Source organism: Lissotriton helveticus, chromosome 3_2 (assembly GCF_964261635.1).
Source record: "Lissotriton helveticus chromosome 3_2, aLisHel1.1, whole genome shotgun sequence".
Lineage (NCBI taxonomy): Eukaryota > Metazoa > Chordata > Amphibia > Caudata > Salamandridae > Lissotriton > Lissotriton helveticus.
The window spans coordinates 115,762,400-115,784,472 of NC_136062.1; the positions used below are offsets into that span (position 1 = coordinate 115,762,400).

At 45.1% G+C, this 22,073-nt stretch overlaps 1 protein-coding gene across 4 annotated transcripts in view; it reads right to left on the reverse strand.

Moving 5' to 3' along the window:
* Positions 1-22,073, reverse strand: part of NEDD4 (NEDD4 E3 ubiquitin protein ligase) — a 2,078,892-nt gene that overhangs the window by 469,321 nt on the left and 1,587,498 nt on the right. For all 4 annotated transcript variants that reach the window (XM_078684873.1, XM_078684874.1, XM_078684872.1 and 1 more), the window contains one exon: positions 3,803-3,924. In XM_078684873.1, the coding sequence (XP_078540999.1) occupies positions 3,803-3,924 (122 nt within the window). The remainder of the gene's footprint in view (positions 1-3,802; positions 3,925-22,073) is intronic.

The following is a 22,073-nucleotide window of genomic DNA, read 5'->3' on the forward strand; positions in this document are numbered from 1 at the left end:
TCTTGTAGAGGTAACTACTTCTAAGGACCTGGCTGTTCCCCTTGACTAGCTCCCAGCCAGAGTTGGTCGCACAAAGTATTTCTAACCAACCGCATTGTAATTTGCCTACGTTTTCCTTGAAAAAGTTTCAAAGTGTTCAAATTTGTTGAGTTTCCCAAGGCTTGTTCACAGTTGAGTGAAATTGTTTTGATTTATTATTGATTGTAAAATCGTAAAATTTATATCTCTGTATAGGAAAATAGGATCTGCTTTTATGGTTACCCCTACTTTTTGCTGATGTAATGCTGCTTCTGACTGGGATCCTCCTATCCAGGACCCCCAGTATCTGTGCTCTCTCCCTTAAATTGGTCTGGTAAGTACTTAGGTACATCCCAGACACTGGTGTACACTTATCAGTACCTAGTATATGGTGCTAAGGTACCCAGGGCATAGGTACAGTAGGGGTCCCCCGGAGGCTGAAGCATGTATTATGCCACCCATGGGAGACCACTCAATTGGTAACTACCAATTGAGTGGTCTCCCATTGCAGCCAGTGTAAGCCGGTGCTGGCACCACTTACAAAAGATATATGTTAACCTATATCTAAGGTCACTGGACTTAAAACCTATAAGTCACCCCTAGAGCAGGCCTTTCAATCCTCAAGGCAGGGTGCTTGGTTTTAAGTGTGAGGATGCCCCTGCATGAGCAGGATACCCCTACAACCTACGGAGTCCATTCCCCTGGGGTGTGAGACAGCCATATGACATATAGAGGGGCACCGCGTCATTACACGGTGACCACCTTGAAACTGGCTGTAATGAATCCTATCATGTATGGTATCAAACATGAATTATACCCTCACACCATAAACGTTGTGGAAGGTATGATTCCATGCCCCGTAAAGCTCCTTTGGGTGACCCTCGGTACTCCCGGTACCAGTCTTAAAGACCCAGACAGCAAGCCAGGGCTGCTGCAGGCCAAAGACACGTTTCTTCCCTCCTGCTGCTAAGCCACGCTTGAGCAGAGAAAGGCAGAACAATAGGTATCCTGTTACAGGGAGGTGTGACCACCTCCCAGACAGTATTTAGTTGATTGGGGCAGGGTGGAAGCGCTTGCCTTTGCCACATAGTCTGCGTGGAGGGCACACTTGGTGCCCTCCATGCATAGTCCAGTTCAAACCAGTTCAGTTAGCCGTTGGCTCCTGCTCTTGCACAAAACTAGACAAAGGACAGGGGAGTATCCTCCCCCTTGTCGAGCCCCTCCTTTGGGTGGGACCCCTGAATCGTCCCAACCCTTTCCTTAGGGTACTTAAGGGCCTACCTGTGGTGGGTCCCTGGATTCGTCATGGGACAAGGTTAATTTCAGACACCACTTCTTCTTCAACCATCTGGGCATTCTGGACATCGGTCTGGGTATCAAGGCTGCAATCGGGAAGACTCCAGATGCTCCTGATCTCCTACCCTGCTCGTCTGCTGCAACGTCCATGCCTGTGCACCATACAGGAACCTTCAAAGGCCTGTGGGCATCCAAGACACCTGAAGGAATCTCCCTTTAAGTGAAGGAGTACCTTTCCTGCATCCGCAGGCACCGCAACTAAGCTGACCCGTGTGCTGATCCTGAGCTTCCACGGACTCTGAAAGGCTCAGCAACACAGGTAGTGGTTCTTCACATCTGTCGAGGTCTTAACCTACCCTCTCACCACGTTTGAGGCCAGTATCCCTTATCGGAGCCGCAGGAACCAAACCCCTGTGCACTGCATAGACTAGCAGTTGCAAAGGCTTGTTGACTGCCTGCCACCAAGAGCTTCGGGCTCCAAGTAGCCCAAACCTCAAGCATCTCCAGTGAGCAAGATATTCGTCCTCACCACAACACTTGTTTCGTGGGCCTGGTTCTTTGGTGAGCTGCTCAAGGTCCTCTCGCGACTCTAGTGCCTCTGGCCTGTGGGTCCTCTGGAGGGTCATCTTCGTATTCTTTGGACTTCTCTGATTGCTCGGGGCCTGCTCTGACTCCCCTTCTTGTGATGAGTCACCTGGACCTTGCCGGTCCCGACACTACACCTTCTTTGCTTTCCCTTTTGTTTGTAGCTGCCAAGGCTTGTTGGTGCTCCTGACAGACAACGACCCCCTCAACTCTCGACATCCGGCGTGGGACATCGCGTGAACGGCTCCTGGTCTTCCATAGCAATGCCTGGTCCTCACAGCTGCAGCTCCAAAGTCACCGTCACTCTCCTCCAGAAGCAGACGGTGGGCCTTCGTCTTCCTTGCCTCCTGGTCACTTCCAAGTAGGAAAGACTCTGTCCCCTCTGCTTTTAGGTACTTCTCGACTTGAATCCACCTTGGGATTCCACCGAACACTTTCTCCTTCTCCAGCAGCGGCATCTTCCCGGATTCCTCCACTGGGTTGGACGGCAGTTTCCGACGCCACTTCACACCTATGCACCAGGCTCTCCTGGGGCAGGTACCCTGGTTCCTAAGGTATCCATGGATGGGGTGGCTCTCCAACCTTCTGTCTTCTAGAGGGTTTCCTCAGGGTCCACTGGGAAGGGTCCTTCTTTAAAATTGCAACCGCGACTTACCTATTGATTTCCATTGATCTCGCGGTCGTGTTCCCACTCTGCACCCGACCTCCGTGGGGCTCCTGGTTACTTGGGTCCCCGGCACTTCGACGTCTTCTGGGCATAGTCTTGACTCGAGTCGTGGCCCGCATTTCACTATTTTAGTATATGGTTTGCCCCCCCCCCCCCCGGTGCTATTTACCTATTTACCTATTTCTATTGAAATGTATTGTTTGCATTGTGTGAACCTTCTTCTAGGAGATACCTGTATGTGTTAGTGAGTGTTATATAATAAATACCTATTTTTATAAATACACTGTGTGGTTCTTTTTCACTTAATCTATATCAATAAGATTATGTTCTGGTGAAACAAGCTGCTTTACACACCTGGATTAAGCCTGCAGGCTGCTCTCCACAGCTACCACTTACAGAGCTTTCTAAGGTTGTCTAAGACCACTATAATCACCATAAGGGTAGTCTGGAGTGGTGCAGGGTGCCCACCACCTACATAAGTGTGCACCATATACCAAACCATCTTCTCACACTCTTGAACCCTCTGGTGGACCTTTTTCATTCTAGTGTCTAAATCATTATAAAAATATAGTCTCTTCCAAACTAAAGCAAAAATATGATCGCAGAGCCAGAATCATAAATCAGAATTGCCTGGCTAACAGAAGAGGAGCCTGCCAAGCATCTTTCTCTTTTTAATAGAAAAGATCACTGAATTGAATAATCGCACCAGGAGAAAACCCCAGAATCCACTCTGCCTGCTAGTGGCTAATAGTGCCGGAGAGCACCACGGCCATAAAGTGAGGCCACTTTGCTAAATGACTTTCAGAGGTAGGGGGTGCCAACCAAATGGGCTAAACAAGGGATGGGCGGTGACAAGGGACCCAGCTGTGAGCAATGAGTGGTTCTACTTCCCCAATCATCAGAAGAAACTAGCTCCATGAAGAAGATCGCTAGTGATGATTTCGGGCCATAGTGACCTTGACGTCCCCCCCCCCAAATACTTTTGATGCTAAGGAGCTTTGGCAGGGACAACAGACTAGTATGCCTAACAGGACCCGATTAGGCCTGAGTGATATATTCAGTACTTTGTGCGGGGATGAGGTAACAAGTGTTACACAAGGGGTGTTCCATTATGCACATTTGTACACATGCCATCGAAAGTACATTTGTGTAATTATTTGTGAAAATAACTCCAAGTCTGTTCATTCACCAAAATTCTTTGTAAGTACAGCCCTAAGAACAGTAATTACCACCTACCATCCAACAGTTTTCCATGGTAAACTGCCATCCCAGCAACACGACCAATGAATTTGAAATAAGAAAGATGGTCTTCATTGCAAAGTCCAGAGTTGGGATTGATTTGTAAAGTATAGTTATCCCTAAGGATTAAAAAAAGTAATTAGTTGTGTGCTACATAATCGAAACATTGGCCATTATATAAACAGAAAAAATACTGACACAAATGTTCTCATATGTTGCAGAATGTTTTTTTCCTACCAAACAAAGTAATAGCTAACTGTTGAACAAGTTACTTTGGTAAAGTCTTATCTGTTAGAGACTATCTAACCGCAGATTCCTTACCTTAAAATGATCCCCAGTCATCAGACTGTATCCGGAAATGTTTTGTAGGCTGTAGCCCCTCGAGTCGGTTGATCACATCGTACTCGACGGAAGTTAAGTCTGCGGCACCTGTATAGGCATCAACCCGGCGTCCATTCATTTTCCGAACTTTTCACGTCAGAAGTGCTGATCCACAAAGTACACTGACCTGAAACTAGGGTCTGAGTGGGGAGGTTGGGTGGGTTGGTAATGAATAGGGGTGGGCGGAATTTGCGTAATCGCCTTACGCAAATCTCAGCGAAACAGTAAAAAATCTCTGCGAACACGTAGATATTCTGCGAACACGCGGAATTGCTTGTTCGCAATGCTTTTTTCCTGTACGCAATTGTGGTTTGCATGCTCAGGGGGAAATATCCCGCGAACACGCATTTTGAGAACACGAACAAGCAAAAAATTTTGCAAAGTCGGGGAACGCAGAATTTTGGACAATTTTGCGTTCTCCACGAAACACAAAATCACCCTAATTCCGCAAATTCCGCGAGCGAAAAGGAATTTACCGCCCAGGCCTAGTAATGAATCTGCGGCTAGATAGAGTCTCTATCAGATAAGGCTTTAGCGAAGGTAAGTAACTTGTTCATCTGAAAGACACATTTAGCCGCAGATTCCTTAGCTAATAGTAGATACCCAAGCAATACCTCCCCAGAAGTGGGTCTGTGGACACATTTCACACGAGGAGGTCTTGCAGGGCCGAATGGGCAAAATGCTCATCCCTACGCACCTGACTGTCTAGGCAGTAGTGCTTGGTAAACATGTGCAGGGAACCCTGACTGTCTAGGCAGTAGTGCTTGGTAAACATGTGTAGGGAAGCCGCATTGCTGCTTGGCAAATGTCCAGGACCGGATCGCCATATGCTAAAGCAGTGGTAGTAGCCTTAGATGTGGTGGAATGAGCATACAAACCCTCAGGGGGTTGCTTCTTAGCCAATGCATAGCAGATTTGATAGAGTATAATCCACTGCAAGATGGTCCTCTTTGGTACTTCCCGCCTTTTTATGCTCCAATATACCCCAAGAACAGTTGGTTGTCCACACAGAACTCTTTTGTGCGTTCAAGGTAGAACAATAACGCTTTTTTTAGGTACTGCCGGTGAAGTCGCTCCTCTTCCTTGGAGGGATGAGAAGGAGCATAAAAAGTAGGCAGAGTGATGATGGCTTGGCCTACGTGAAATGGAGTGAACACTTTCGGTAGAAAGGAAGCTCTTGTATGAAGCACCAGTTCCTCTGGGTAGATATTTAGATAAGGAGACTTGGATGGCACGGCCTAAAGGTCACTGAACCTACGGGCAGATGTTATTGCCACTAGGAAGGCAAAGGCTCAAATGGAGTGCACATCAGGAACGTCAGGATAAGATTAAGGTTCCACTGAGGCATAATAAACAGAGAGGAAGGGAGCATATGTTGCAAACCTTTCAAAAACCTTTTTACTATAGGGATTGGACAAGATAATGTTGGTCAGGCAAACGAAGAACAGCAATATTGCAGAAAGATATACCTTAACAGTGTCCGGAGCAAAGCACTGCTGGGTAAAGGAAATGATTAACTGAAGAACCTGAGAAAGGGGGTGTCGTGACTCAACATAGGTTACCACTAACCTGATCGGATACAGTGGGAGTGATGAACGATGCTAATTCCCCCTTTCCCCATATATGGAAGCACCTGCGAGTACTAGCAAACTCAACAGACCGCACCACGACCCGGGGAAGGGTAAAAAAGGGACAAACAAAACAATAAAGTTGCAGCAGCTTGAATGATCAACAGAGAGCTGGTTGGAAGTTGTGTGGACCTCACTCCACGCCCTTGAATCCTGTGGAAGAGTGACATCACGTCATCCATGCATTACACACCCTCTAGTAGATATCAATTTATATAGATATATGAGTTTATACCCTTACATATTAAGCTGCCACATGTATTCCTTACAAAAAAGCACAAAATGCAACAATAAAGTAAAGAAAGGAACTAAGCAAGTCACTATCACTTAAGCCAGTGATAAAAATGCTCAAAATCAATGAGAATGTTGGTTTAGTCATAAAAAGAAATTCTTGGAACTTATCTGAAACCAGATGGCCTTCTGGTTACTGTGGTCCGTGACTATGTGAACCCAAAAGCAATCCGAGCCTCTAAACAGCTCTGCGTTCCCAAGATAACCAAAACTCCATTGTATTCCTCTGAATTGTTGCTCCAATTAAGCCTCAGGGTTCTAAGATGCACTAAGTGCGTGTCGAAGGAAGTATTTCCATACAGCGCATTCGTGCGTAGCACAATGGGGGCTTTCACAGTTAGCTCCTAATAAGAAGTCATGTAGCGTTCACGCTACAAACGGGACAAAGAAAAAGTCGTTGGTAAAGGAAGCGCATTCACACGCTATCGATTCCAGTTCCAATAAAAAATAAAGAATGCCTTCAGCGCGGCTCGGCGCTGACGTGATGGAGTACGCTGTTACCGGAAGATAGAAACACCGCGCTCCGTGTTTTCTTGCTGAGTGATTTCAAGGCAAAGCTGCATGCAGAGAAGCAGCGCGGCAATGCGCTCGCAGGCAAAAGGTTTCCGAGAGGCAGAACTCTCTCAAATGTCATCAGAAAGGCAAGTCAAGGATTGGAAGCTTAATTCCTGAAAGTACTGGGATCTGGGGAATCAGGTACTCCGATGTCAGGTGACAAGCATCTGATGTCTGTCAAGGAGCGGTTTAAGTGTGAAAGAGTGTGAGAAGACCGGAGAATGGAAACGCCTACTCCTCACGATCTCTGGGAGATGTAGTGCAGGACAATCATTCCCCATTCATACTGTCTAAGGCTTGCTACGTCTTGCGTGTAATGTGAAAGGGGGGCAGAAAGGGGATCAATTTGTCTTTCTGTACATCATGCCATAAATTGAACCCAACGGCAGGCGTACTTTGCCTTGGTGGAGGGATACAAAGATAACATTACAGACTTCGGGAGGAAGGTCGAAAGCTGTCAATTGTCACAGCTGAATCTCCACACAAGAAGGCAGAGTGTTGACGGTTCGGGTGGAAAAAAACTCCCCTGCTGCCTGGACAAAAAATCCTCCCAAAGGGGTAGCCTTATCAGAGGACAATTATTCAGTGCATTAGTAATGACTTACTGCAAAGCTAATAAACTCAAAATAAATCAAGGCAAGATCAAAGTGAAGAATTTCTCAAAATGTTGCAGTGCTATACAAATTGGGAAACTAAGGGCCTGATTTAGAATTCGGCCAATGTGATACTCCCCACAAACCTGATGGCTATCCCATCTGCTGTATTACATGTGTATTATTTCCTGTGGCGCTTGTAATATTGCAGATAGGATATTAGCCAAGTTTGAAATGGAGTATCCCATTCGACGTACTCTACATCAGGCCCTAAATTCTAATTGATTTTCACTACCAGATCGTATCAATACTTTGGAAGGAATTCCAAGAATTAGGGCAATATAAACCCTACACACAGTCTATTGAAAACAAAGCAGCAGGGTTCATTTTTGCACTTTCGCCAAAATCTTGGAGTGGGCCACGTTGGTCTTAATTTTAAAACTTGGGAAGAACCCCCAGGCCACAGACTCGTATCGACCAATCTCCCTGCTGAATGCAGATTACAAGATCTTCATGGGCATTTTAGCAGGGAGATTGATGAAATTGGCATCTAATTTGATCAACCCAGATTAGAAGGGATTTATGCCAGGTAGGGTGATCCAAGAACAAACCCAGCTGCTCATAGGCCATTGACCTTGCTGTTGGGATCTTGTAAATCCAGACAATTCTGAAATAATGTGCTGGAACACAGTTTATAGAAACGGTTCCGAAACCAGAGAATTTAGATACCTCGTGATCAAAGTAGTTAATGAACTAAATAAAACCCCGTTGGTAAATCTAGAAGATCGAGAAAGATCTAGATTATCTGTTTGCTAAATGGAAGAACCTCCCTTTGACCATCTACGGGAGGGTCAATTTAGTCAAAATGTCTGTGCTCCCAAAGCTGACATTTATTTTCAGCGCAATACCTCTAACTTTCCCCAATAAAAACATCAGTAGAATACAGGGGAAAACTGGTAGTTTTATTTGGGGTCAGAAGAAGGCCAGGATGTCGTGGAAAAAATTGAGGAGGAAGCTCCACAAAGGAGGCTTAGCACTCCCAGACATAAACTGGTATCTGATGGCTTTCCAATTTAAGGGAATAAGGTTGTTGTTATCTTATCCTGAGCAATCAGCATGGGGCAGAGTACTCAGGGAACTGGTTTTGGTGGAGGGCTTCATGGTGGCTTTTTGTATAAATTTGGTGCATGAACATTTTTCAAGAGAGTCCGTCTGAAGGTGTTAAAATCAGCACTTTCTACCTGGTATAAAATAAGAAGCATCTGGGGCATAGGGTATTTCTCAGATTTTGCCCCAATCTAGGACTCTCCTGGGACACCACTTTGCTTGAAAGATTGCCTGGTGATACCAATTAAAAACTCAGAGGGCATTCTTTCCTGGGAACTTTTACAAGTGAAGATAGGTCCCCAGCTCTCAAGATTTAAATACCTTCAATTAAAATCTTGGTATGAATCAGAAGCTGAAGATATCACAGGAAATTGGGAAGTAGAACAGCTGTTACAAGATCCGAGTCCAAAGAAGAAAGAGATAGCTCTCTGGTATACACCAATTCAAGAGGCTGAGGAAGTAAAAATCCCCCCCCTCAGCAGCAATCTGGAACTCAACACCATTTGCCCCGAATATTGAGGAACTATTTGAAACATCCCTGAAGATTTTATATAAATATGTAAAACCCGCCTCCTTGAAAAAAAATCACTTTTTTGTAATAAACAGGCTATACTACACGCCAGCAAAAATAGCAAAGTTTGCCCATGATCCTCCACTAAGTTGTCCCAGGTGTGCCCTAATCCATGCCAATGATCTCCATATTTTTTTCCAATGCTCAAGTCTTGATTTCTTTTGGAAAGGCGTGGGAGACACGTTAACATCTATTTTTGACATCGATTTGGAAGTTGACCTACCTTTAGTCTTTTTTGGTATGAATGATCTAACTAAGAGGGTATGCTCACAGAACCAAAAACCTCTCCTGTTATACTTAGTACTCTTAGCAAGAAGAGAGATCTGTATTAAATGGAAATCTGCTACCCCCCAGGTAGGGAAGACTGGCTTAGAGCCGCAGTTAACATGTCAAGACTTGAACAAGACACTGGAAATGAAGGCCCTCTCAACATCTGGCAACCCTTCACAAGATGGGCCCGACAGAGGTTTTTGATTAACTAACCAACGTTTTTATAATTTTTCTGGGTAATACGGTCCTATGATTGCACCAATCCTCAATCACGTGAAGAAGGCCAAGGGGCATAGACGGAAACAGTGAGCCAAGGGCCCCCCCAGAAACTAAGAGTGTGAATTGGCTTGTTAAATCTGTGAAAGTCTTGGTGAAGATGAGGACAAAAAAAGATAAAAAAATAAAAAAATAAAAAATTTGCACTTGCAAGTTATCACAACATTGACAGGCCCATCACTAGAACCAAGCTTTCAAGTAATACATGTAAAATGTTTTACCATCTCGAGCTTATGGGCTCAAAGCCTTTCCCGGCGAACAAAACTGTTGACTAAATCAGGCACAAAGCAAGCTATAAAAAACAATATTTAGGTTGCCAGACTCATTTAAGATTTGGCATTTATTTTACTTGAGCAAATGCTGGCATTAAATGTAGCACTAAGGTATTGGTTCAAACTCAAACATGCTGATAAGGATTCTTTTAAAGGATTCCTATGCCAATTCATGAGGAAAACACCCCATAGCACTTAGTAAGAGACACAATAATACCAGAGCTCCAAATGACACCTTTTTTGGAACAGCAACCTGCTTTATGGAAGTTGTAAGCAAATACAGAAGAAGGCAGTAAGTAGCAAACCTAGGCATATAGATCTGGAATTGTTTAAAACAAAGCAACATTACAAACTAATCATGAGCACTATAAAATGTTCGCACGTCAACCTTACTTACCTCTTGCACTTTCTGGGAGATAAAAATGTGCTTCCTGCAATTGCGTTTTGGACTGTTTGATGTAGGAGATGTATCACAGATATGCAGGCACAAAAGACAGAACATGGCCTTCAACATATTTACAAGTCCCACTCCAACATAAGCAACAGTATGAAGAGTATTGGTCCTCGGAGTGACAAAATTAAATCTGTCTCCCCAAAAAACCTAAGCAAAAGCAGGGAAAGTGTTTTAATTTGGAGGGGTCAGGCTTACTATCCCCACTTCAACCTAAGCAACAGTTGAAAGACAATTTGACTTTGGAGTGTCAATGGAAAATGTGACCCCTCCAAACTAAGCAATAGTTGGAAAGTGCTGGAGGAGGCCGACATTCTATTCCCACTCAAACCTGAGCTACAGGAGGGAAGTTGTTGGGATGGTTCAGATTTACTATTATCAATCATATTTAAAAACAACTCCTAACTAAAAATAGATGAACATAAAAAATATAGTAATAATTAAAAGCAATAGTACAAGATTAAAAAGTAGGATTATAAATAAAATACAAAAATACTTATGAATTAGAAACATTAAAACACATTTTAAAACACTTTTCACCCTACTATACTTAACCCCAACAAACCACAAAAAATAAAAATACTAGAAAAAAATATTAGTACACAATAATACTAAATTAGAATACAAAAGTATTGCATAAAAATACTAAGACATAACACATTCAATGAATATAAAATAATAGGTAAAAAAGGAAATGTACATAATTATTTGTCAAATTAACCAGATACATTAAAAATTATTTACATTTGAAAGAAATCTATTAAGGAATTTACAAATAATTTACATATTAAAATTAACATCTATTTTTTAAAGTCTCACCAGCAACCGCCGAACTCAAGACAGCAACATCCGTGTGGGCGAGGGTAAAGGCTTGTTGGTTGCCCAACAACTTCTCAGAAAAAGGTATAGAGCACTCACTGGGTTCTCAGTCAATATATTAGCAACAGCAGAAGCATTTCGGCATAATTGCCTTTTCCATGCTAAAAGAACAAGTTACTTACCTTGGGTACCGATGTATCTGTGGGGTGTTAGGGAATCATTAACTAACCTATGTCTCTTACAGATGTATTGTTTCCGAAGGTAAGTAACTTGTTCATCTGAAAGACGGTTAGTTATAGATTCCATATCTTAGAATAGATACCCCAGCAATACGAACCCCGGAGGAGGGTCTGCGAACCAGGTTTACACCAGAAAGTCCTGGAGGATAGAACGGGCAAAATAGCGGTCCCTCTGGACTTGGCTGTCCAGGCAGTAATGTCTGGTGAATGTGTGCAATGAGTGAAACTCCACGTGCAAGAGCAGTAGTGGCAGCTGTAGATCTGGTGGAATGAGCTCGGAGCCCCACTGGAGGTTCCTTTTTTGCCAAAGCGTAACATACTTTAATACAAAGGACAACCCATCTAGAGATGATACCCTTGTGAACAGCCCGACCTTTCTTGGCACCTACATAGCCAACAAAGAGGTGATCATCCACCAAGAAATCTTTTGTCCGGTCAAGGTAGAAGGACCGCGCACATTAAGGGTCCAGACGGTGGAGTCTCTCCTCCTCCTTGGAAGGGTGCGGAGGTGGGAAAAAAGTGGGCAAAGTAATGGTTTGTCCAATGTGAAAAGGTGTAACCACTTTTGGAAGGAACAATGGTCTTGTCCTAAGCACCACTTTGTCCGGATGCACAGAGAACAAAGGGGACTTAGAAGAAAGCGCTTGAAGCTCACCCACCCTGTGAGCAGAGGTGATGGCAACAAGGTAAGCGGTCTTCAGCGTGAGGAGCCTAAGAGGACAGTTGTGAAGAGGCTCGAAGGGAGCGCACATAAGATAGGTTAAGACATGGTTCAAGTCCCAGTGTGGCATTACTAAAGGAGATGGAGAAAAGAGATGAGTAAGGCCCTTAAAAAATCGATTTACAAATGGGGACTTGAACAGAGATGGCTGATCTGGTAGCCAAAGGAAAGCAAAGATGGCCGCAAGATAGACTTTAAGAGTGCCCAGGGCAGCGCTCTGCTGGGCTAAAGAAAGTGTAAACAAAAAAACCTCTGAAAGAGGGGCAGAAAGGGGATCCACAGCCTTAGCTGTGCACCATGCTACAAATGAATTCCATCGACAGGCCTATACGGTTTTAGTGGAGAGACGCCTGGCTGCCAAGATGAAATTACAGACTTCGGGGGAATGTCCAAAGCTGTCAAATGTCACTGCTCAATCTCCATGCAAGGAGGTGGAGGCAGGGCAGGTTCGGGTGAAGAACCCTGCCCTGCTGCTGTGACAGAAGATCCTCCCGAAGAGGCAGTCTGAGAGGAGGATCGATGGCCATGCTCAGGAGTTCTGGGTACCAGACTCTTCGTACCCAGTCCAGAGCCACAAGAATAACTTGGGCCGGTCACACTTGATTTTCTTTAGCACTCTGGGCAGAAGAGGTACAGGTATTAAGTCATACAGGAGGCGGTCGTTCCACTTGTGACGAAAAGCGTTGCTGAGCGAGTGCCGCCTTGGAAACTCAACAGGCAGAATTACTGACTGCGTGTTCGCTTTGGTGGGGAACAGATCTAGCCAAGTCGCTCACCACCGTTGAAAGAGATTTTGCACCACCTCAGAGTGAAGATGCCATTCGTAATCTACCAGGCAGCGGTGGCTGAATTCATCCTCCCTGGTGTTTAGAAAACCTGCCAGGAGTTGAACCGCCATGGTCATGCCATGATGTTCCAGCCATATCCAGAGAGAAGGAGCCTTTTGACATAGGGTCTACGACCCCAACCCCCTTCTTTGTTGCAGTACCACATGGCGGTGGTGTTGTCCGTGAACACCTGCACCACCTTTACCTTTAGAGAGGGAAGGAATGACTTCAGTGCTAGGCGGATCGCCCGGAGCTCCAGAAGGTTGATATGGAGCCCAGACTCCTCTGATCTCCGCCTCTCCCAGATGGCTGCCCCATTCCAGAAGTGACAAATCTGTCGCCACTGTGACATCTGGCCACCACTGCAGTTGTTGCGCAGTTCCCTCTGAGATCTGGATGTAGTCGAAAAGATTCACCTGATGCTGCGCCCACTGGAACTTCAGGTCGGAATGCAGAGTACACATATGCCATCTCACATGATCTACCAGCAGGATACAGGAGGTCATGAGGCCCAGCAACCTCAGGGTCATTCTCACAGAAATCCGGGATAAAGGCTTAAACATAGGAATCATAACACAAATATCCCGGACTCACTGCTCGGGAGGATAGGCCTGAAAATGTATCCAGAACAGCTCAGATAAAAGGGAACGTCTGAGAGGGAGTCAGGTGTGACTTAAGCACATTGATAGTGAACCCCAGCGAATGCAGGAGGTCCGCCATAGTCTGAAGGTGGGAGACGACAACCTGGGGTGAGCCCGCCTTCAACAGACTATTAGTTAGATAGGAAAGCCTGGAACCCCTAATCTGTGCAGATGAGCTGCCACCACCGCCATCACTTCTTGAACACCCAAGGGGCACTGGTAAGGCCATGGGGAGCACTGTGAACTGAGAATGCTCGCAGGCTACCATGAACCACAGTTGACGTCTGTGGGCTGGCTGGACAGGAATGTGAAAATTGGTGTCCTGCAAGTCCAGTGAGACAATCTAGTCTCCACGGTCCAGGGCAGACAGGACCTGAGCCAATGTTAGCATTTTGAACTTCTCCTTCTGGAGCAAGCGGTTGAGGGATCTGAGGTCCAGGATACAACGCAGGCCTTTGTCCTTCTTGGGCACCAGAAAGTAGCGGGTGCAACAACCACAACCTACTTCTGGAGTAGGAAACCTCTCATTAGCTCCCTTGGCCAAGAGAGCTGAGACTTCCTGGCGAAGAAGCACCAAATGATCCTCCGACATGCGATCGAAAGACGGTGTCATGGAGAGAGGAGTAGTCTCGAAGGGGAGGGAGTAGCCCCATCGGACTATCAGCAAAGCCCGCCTGTCCGACGTAATGTTTTGCCAGTGAGGGGGAGATGGCGAATCCTGCTGCCCACTGGTATTTGGTGGCCCTGAAAGGTCGAAATAGGAAGGTTTGGAGACCGCTGCAGGGTGGGAAAGGGTGGACTGGACTGCTTACTGGCTCACAGACCTGCGCCGCTGGGTCCCACTTCCGCGGCTACACAGAGGTTGGGCAGCTTGAATGAACTGGTGGCTGGACTGGGCCGGACTTGGTAGGGCGCCCCTTCCGTAGCCACGAAAGTAGCGAAAATCATACTGATGTGGACAGGACGACACTGCGAGGCCAAAGGATATGGCTGTAGCCGAGAATCCTTAAAGCGTTCAACCGCCGAGTATGCAAAGAGAAGTTCAAGGAAAAGCAGGCTAAGACAATATCTAAAGATAACGATACACGGGAAAATAATAAAAGAGAAAGAAGGGAAATAGGGAGACAATCCACCCCCGTAGGAGCTGTCGTCGATGTAGAAAGGAAAAGGGTATCACGAAAAGATATGCGTAAACCCCCTAGAGAGGTGGTGAGCTCCAAAATCATTAGTAACAAGCATGGAGAGAAAGTATCCCTTAGAAGCTTAGTAGATGGAGGAAGTATAGTGGACATTCCCCCTAGAAAAAATGAACAAGAGGGAAGAAGGGATTGGGATTTAAAAATCTCAGATAAAAGCATAAACAATAAAATGTGGATCTACTTTAAACCCAATGATCAAGCGATTGGAAGGAAAAAACAAAGAAAGTTAGTTCCACTAAATCGTTCCCGTCTCTTATTTGCGTTTGCCAAATGCCCTACCCTAAAAGAAATTGGTACAAAGGATTCGAGACAGGTAGGGTTTTGCAGTGATATCAATGGCGCTGAATATACAAAGGTCCTAGTCTACTCAGGGCTTGTTAAAGCAGCAATCCAGAAAGATGAAAAAGAAATCTTAAAAGAGGGTATAAGGATAATTTCGGAAGGAGAGGTAGATGTAGGGGAACAGCGAGAGGGAGACTTCCTGAGGTTTCATGCAGGGTTGGGGGAAAGGCAAGTGAGATGGGTAACTGGGGGTCGGGGTGAGAAGGCGAATATCACTATAGCTGTACAGAACCCAAAGCTAAATAAAGACTGGGGTAACGGGGGCTTGGATAATAGCACTTGCTCATGGGGACTGAATGAGTCAGGGTGTCTCAGTGAGATCGAGTAGGTTACCGAGTTGCCGCATAGCCTGAAATTAATCTCATGGAATATAAACGGGTTGGGAGGAATAACAAAGGTGGATAGTTTAAACCAGGCTGCAAAGTATGCTGACATCATTTGCTTACAGGAGACATGGCTATGCGGCAACACCCAGGTAGTTGAAGGGTTCGTTCAATTTCACAAACCAGCTAGTAAAAAGAAAAAATGTGGACGCCCTTAGGGGGTATTATGACCCTAGCCTCAACTAGGCTCATGAAAGAGACCAAACTAATTAGCTCACTATGTAAATGGCTGTTGGTTTGTAAGATATGTCATGCAGGAGCGGAAGGGAAGGATGCCCATTTGATTATCATAAATGTATATATGCAATGGGGCTCTCAAAAAGAATATGATTCAGAACTAGGGCTCTTTAAAAAGGATATAACTGACCTAATAGAAACGTACGGGAAGGATACATTGGTGATAATGGGAGACTTTAACCATAAATTAAATTTTGGAAGCATAGATTACTGGTTTGAGGACATGTTGAGTGCCTACAATATAGGATCAGCAGAATTCCCGCTGTGTCTAACCTCTAAGCAGGATGAAGATCGTGGGAAGTTCTTGGGTTCGAAGGGATTAATATGCTTAAATGGCAGGAAGAACCCTGACCGTCCAGCAGCACAGACCTTTAGAGTAGGTAATCAACAATGTCCTATAGATTACATTTTTATCCAGGTCTGGAACTATGTACTAATAAAAAAATTCCGGGTAATTAAGCGCAGGGACAGCGATCATAATGCCTTGTATTGTGAAGTTGTAGGCGGGACAATAAGTACATGCGAAAGGGTGATCCCCCAAAACGTGGAATACCCTAAGCGTCTGACTACAAAACTGACGGAAGAGTATGTTGGAAAATTGGCATGCTTTCAACAAAACTTATTGATGGATAGTACTGAAGGGCATCAGGTAGCATGGTATGAGGATACAATAGTACAGGCAGTGCAGTGCCTTAGAGTATATTTAAAAGATAAGAACCAGGCCAAGGTAAAAACTCAGCCTAGCAAAGGAAAGCCCAGATGGTTCAACTCAGAATAAAAAAAGCATTATCCGGAAAATAGTGCGACACCAGAGAAATAGTTATGATCCTGAGAATTTGGAGCTCCTACTTAGTTTGAAGAAAGAATACAAGTCTTTAGTAAGGAAGCAGAAAAGGATTTTTAAAGATGTTGGGCAAATCTTTTAGAGACAATTGAAAATAAAAATATAAAGGGGTTCTGGAGGCTGAAACAGGATGCCGCATGAAGGACACCGGGAACTATGAGCTGTGTTGTGGAAGAAGCGGCTTGGGTAGATTACTTAAGTAATCTATATAAAGCGGGAAGGACCTTGGATATAGAAAATATTAACCAACTTGGACAGGGTGTGCAGAAGGGTTAAAATTAGATTTCACCATAGAGAAAGTAAAAGAAACGATTAAGAAGTTGAATTTATCACGTGCAGCAGGTCCCGATAATCTTCCCGCCGTCTTAATCAAAACTCAGATAGATTGGTGGGCAGGATTTTTATCTCATATGTTTGTAGCAATTCTGGACTCAGGCCACTTTCCCAAATCCTGGAGAGGGGCCATAATTAGACCCGTGCAAAAAAAGGGGGAAAAGAAGGACCCAAAGAATTATAGGTTGATTAACCTACTGGACATTGGAGAAAAGGTCTTCTCAAAAATAATCCTTGGTAGATTAAAGGATTGTCGGAGCAGCAGTCAATAGTTACAATAGACCAGGGTGGCTTTAAGGAAGGCCACTCTACTGTTGATCACTGCTTCGCATTATGGTCCTTGCAAGGAAGTCCGTGGAGCAGCAGGGCAAATTGTGTTGCTGCTTCGTGGACTTTCGCGCAGCTTTTGATTTGGTGGATAGGGACTGTCTGTGGGAGACATTGAGAAACTATGAGGCACCTGCCGATCTCTTGTTCGTAATCAAAGATACCTCTGGCGGCCTTACCCCGGAGATAGCGATAAACAATGGACTGAGACAAGGCTGTGTTCTAGCCCCGCTTCTATTTGCCATTTTTTTGGCAGACTTGCCTCTGCCGTTGGGTATAGCTAGAGGCGCAAGCCCAAAAATAAATGGTAGGCACCTGTTGTGTTTGCTGTACGCGGACGACCTTGTATTAATGGACCAAACAGAGGTGGGCCTCCAGAGGAAGTTAAATGTATTTAATGAATATTGCATAGCAAAACGACTTACAGTAAACATGGACAAAACAAAAATTTTGTGCTTCGGGAATAAGAGTACGAAGTTTAGTTGGTACTTGGGCCTAACCAAACTGGATATTGTAAGTGAATATAAATACCTTGGAATATGGTTTACAAGGTCCCTGAAGTGGGGCACCCATTTGGAGGCACAGAAATTAAAAGGACATTTAGCGATATGTGGGCTGAAAAGATTCAATCATAGCTATGGTGATATGTCTCATAAACCTCTATTGGCAGCCTTTAAGGCTATGATCTCCCCGCAACTCCAATATGGGGCGGAAGTACTCTGCATTGATGGGAAAAGCTCCTGGGATAAAGAGGAGGGGAAATGTTTAAAATCCTTACTGTCCCTCCCTAGTTCGGCAATGATCCAGGCAGTCAGATTGGAATTAGGCCTAACTGCATGGAATGTCCAGGTGCAGTTGAGTCTCCTCAGATTCTGGAATTGTTTGGGGCTGGGGGAAGTCACAAAGGTGTCACAATGGTGCATGAAAGAAATTCAGACCAGTGAATTAAAATGGGCCAAGGCAACAAGAAGTAAACTCCTGGCCATTTGTTATCACTTGAAGGTGAACATTGACCCAAAGATACTCCAAATCGATGTAATAAAGAGTGTACTTAAAGTGCAGGGTAAAGAAATTTCTAGGGGATTAGACCAAGAGTATCTGAGAAAGAAAGACTCCGTAAAATTTATGAGTTGCGGCTGGGAGAAAGACTTAAGCTTCCCATACTTAGATTTATTACCTAATCGTTGGTTAAGAATGGAAGTGCTTAAGTTAAGAATAGGTATTAACCCGATTATTATAAATAGTGCAATAAAAGCAGTTTTACTGTATCCAGATGGTAAATATGTTTGTAGGTTAGGAATGAAATGTAATATTTTGCACATTCTATTGGATTGTTTTATATTTTTAACTTTACGTAAACAGTTTCTTCGCCCGATATTTTTAAAATATGATGTCAAGGAGCGCTCACAAGCACGGGAGCTCTTAGTCGATATGGAAAATTTAGATATTGAAATAGCCATCGGTAAATTTATGCAGGGCATTAATAAGTTCCCTGACTGGCTAGAGGCTTAAAAGTAGCAAATAGCTCTTTAATCTAAATGAATTGTGTTTTAAACTGTTATAAATGTGGTTTTTAGGCTAATATGACTTTTTTATTGTTAAGAATATGAATTTGTGATATGTAGATTTTAGATGATGAACAGTGGTTTATAGATCAAATGGTCTAAATAAACTTTATTTTTTACTTGACTTGAGTATGCTTTGCTGCCAAAACGGCGACGGCCATCAAAGGGCTTACCCAGCAAAGTTGACTGGACATCCACCGAAAAGCCGGACGTCCTCAACAAGGCGTGGCGCCAAAGGGCTACCGACGTGGAAATCGTTCTGCCAAGTGAGTCGGTGGTATCCAGCCCACATCTTATCATGAATTTGGCTGTGTCTCTCCCATCCGTCACTGCCTGGGAGAGAGCGGCCCAGGCCTCCTCTGGGCACTGAATCAGCACCAGCGCAACCGTATCCCAGATGGTATGGGAGTATCAGCCAAAGAGGCATGCGGCATTCACGGACCGCAGTGCCAAGCTGGAGGAAGAGTACATGTGCTTCCCAAGATGATCCAGATTCTTGGATTCCCTGTCTGGGGGAGCAGAAAAGAATGCACCCTTGGAGGACAAGACTTCGACTACCAAACTCTCAGGGGAAGGGTGTTGGGTGAGGAAAACTAGGTTGCCCAGAGCTGGGCAATCATCCGTTCCAAAACTGACAACACTCTTAGGATCCAATCTGTGAAGCCTGTTCTCTTCCTTAGTGGGATGTGAAGGTAGGAAGAAGGCAGGTAAAGTGATGGACTGTCCAAGTGAAAAGGTATGATAACCTTTGGCAGGAAAGCAACTCTAGTTTGAAGGGTGATATTGTTGGGAAAAAGACGTTAAGAGTTGCCTGCATGAAGCAAATAGGTTCACCTGAGGTGTGTCTGAAAAGCAAAGAAGTTTTTGGACCCCTGGTTGAAGTTACCACTCATGGTCGACAAGGTAATGTCACTTAGGCTGTTGACTCCCGACATTCATACTACCGGGCAGATGGTTGGCAACCAATCAGATCTGGGGCTTCCGTGCCCAAGAACAGAGAATTGCCTCTTGACAGAGAAGATGCGACCTCACTTGTTGATATACCACATCGTGGTCGTGCTGTCAGTGGATGGGTTGGCTATGAATGGATGGCAGGAAGGTCTTGAGCGCCAGCTGAATCACCCACAGCTCTAGCAGACTGAGTTCAAAGGCATCTGATCTCCTTTTCCTCCAGATGCACTCTTTAACCTAGAAAAAGCGTCAGTCGCCACAGTGGCCACTGCCAGTTGAGTCTGGAAGACCATCCCTTGAACTAGGCTCTTCTCCACACTCTACCACAACTAATGGACCATACTGTCCCTCGAGAAAAATATTGAATGTGAGAGCTTTTCGCCTGATTGGAACCACTGTCTGCAGAGGCGTCACTGGAGAGCACTCATTTGACAGTGTACAAAGGTAACCAGGAGGATGCAGGAAGTCAGAAGGCAAAGCAGACGTAAATTAATCAGGACTGGAATGTGTACTCCTTTCTGAAACACCTGAATCCTAACTTGAATATATCCCTTAATCTCGGAGGAGGGGGAAATGCACGTCTCTTTGTAGTGTCGAGTACTGCTCCTATGAAGAGGATGCACTGAGAGAGCACCAGTTGAGACTTGCACATGTTGATAGAAAAGTACAGATTGTACAGCAACGGCACTGTCGATTGCAGGTAATGCAAAATCATATCCAGAAACTTGGCCTTGAGGAGCTAATCATCCAATCACCCAAACACTGGGATTCCTGATGAGCAGCGACTAGTGGCATCACCTTCATGAAGCCTCACTGAGTAGAAGTTAAGCTGAATGGGAGGACCGCAAACCAGTAATGCACGATCTCACTATGAAGAGCACATACTTCCTGTGCAGTTGCAGAACTGGTATGTGAAAATACGCATTCTACAGATTAACAGACAACATCCAATCTTTCATTTCCAGCACTAACAACACCTGAACAAAGGACAGCATCTTGAAACTTTCCTTGGCCAGGAACCAGTTTAAGACTATAAGGTTTAGGATCAGCTAAATTTGAAAGTGCAGAAAGTAGCATACTTGGCCCTATTCCTGGTCTGACAAATTCCACTACCCTTTCCTAGAGTAAACATCTATCTCTGTTTAAAGGATGAGTGGGTGGTCTGCAGAAGAGGGGGAAATTGAGGAAAGAGTGGGGGAGGAGCATTTTGGAAGGGTAGAATATACTCTCTTTCCACGATCTGCAATATCCATTTGACGTAATAGTCTCTCATGCTTATGGTAAGGAGGATACTCATCCTCCAACTGGTGCTTTGTGCTCCAAGAGAGAACTAGGGTTGCTCCCTGTCATGACTGGAAAGGAAGAAGAGAAGGGAGACGAAGAGAGGTAGGGATAGGTAAGACTTGGTCTCTACCCTTACAACCCCAGTAAACAAGGAGTTCTCTTACTGTTCCTGCTGGCCTTTCTGTCTGGCACAAAAGGAAAAACCTCTAGTAAATCCCCAATAATTACCATACTGTCTGTAGTATAACTGCTGGGTTTGGAGATCTAGTTGTGGTTCTATCATTGAATCTCTTGAAGGCCAAATCTGCCTGTTCTTCGAACAGCCATGAACCATAAAAGAGGAAGTCCCTCATGGGTGCTTGAACATCAATGGTGAAACATAACCAGGTGTGAAACCTTAATGCCATGGAAGTGCGGAATCAGCAGTGTTCAAACCATGAGGCCACTGTCTGACCATCCCGCTCAAAGTCTGAAAAATGTCCCTTCAGGTGTTATGGTAGATTTTAAAAACAATTTGGGCCATGTCCAACAGGGCATGGGAGTAGCGACACATTCAACAAGTGCAATTAAGGGATTAAAGAGCCATACTCCCTATTACTAAAGATTTCTTTCCAAAGTGCTCTTCTGTCTTTGACTTCCTGTCTGATGGAATGGTAGGGAAATCCCAAGGCGATACCGTAGAGAAAGGGGCGCTTGGGCCCCCAGGCTCTGAGGGGGTGGGATGTGTTAACAGGAAAGGCATGTCACCTGGGGCTTGTCTATATCACCTGGCCATTAGTCAACTACAGCAGGGGCTGAGATTGGCTTTTCTCCCACCGCCATGAATGGATGAGCGATGGCATCCTTGATGGGTAGCAATCAGGGCCGGACTGGAAACCACAACCGGCCCTGGCAAGTGCTCGGCCGGGCTCCCTCCCCACTTGGGGGGATGGGAATGTTGGAGGGGGAGTGTTGGGGGGGGGGGGGGGGGGGGTGCCGCCGAGCTCTTTGCCAGGGCCAGTTTTCGGCCGATTTTGGTACAGAACCGATTTTGCAGCTAAGCAGCAAAAACGGCCCCCAGGGTCCCAAAACAGGCCCCCACCCGTGCGGCGCACCAGGGGATTGCCCGGTGCCCGCCATGGCCAGTCCGGCCCTGGTAGCAATGGCTCTAATGTCTGGGTA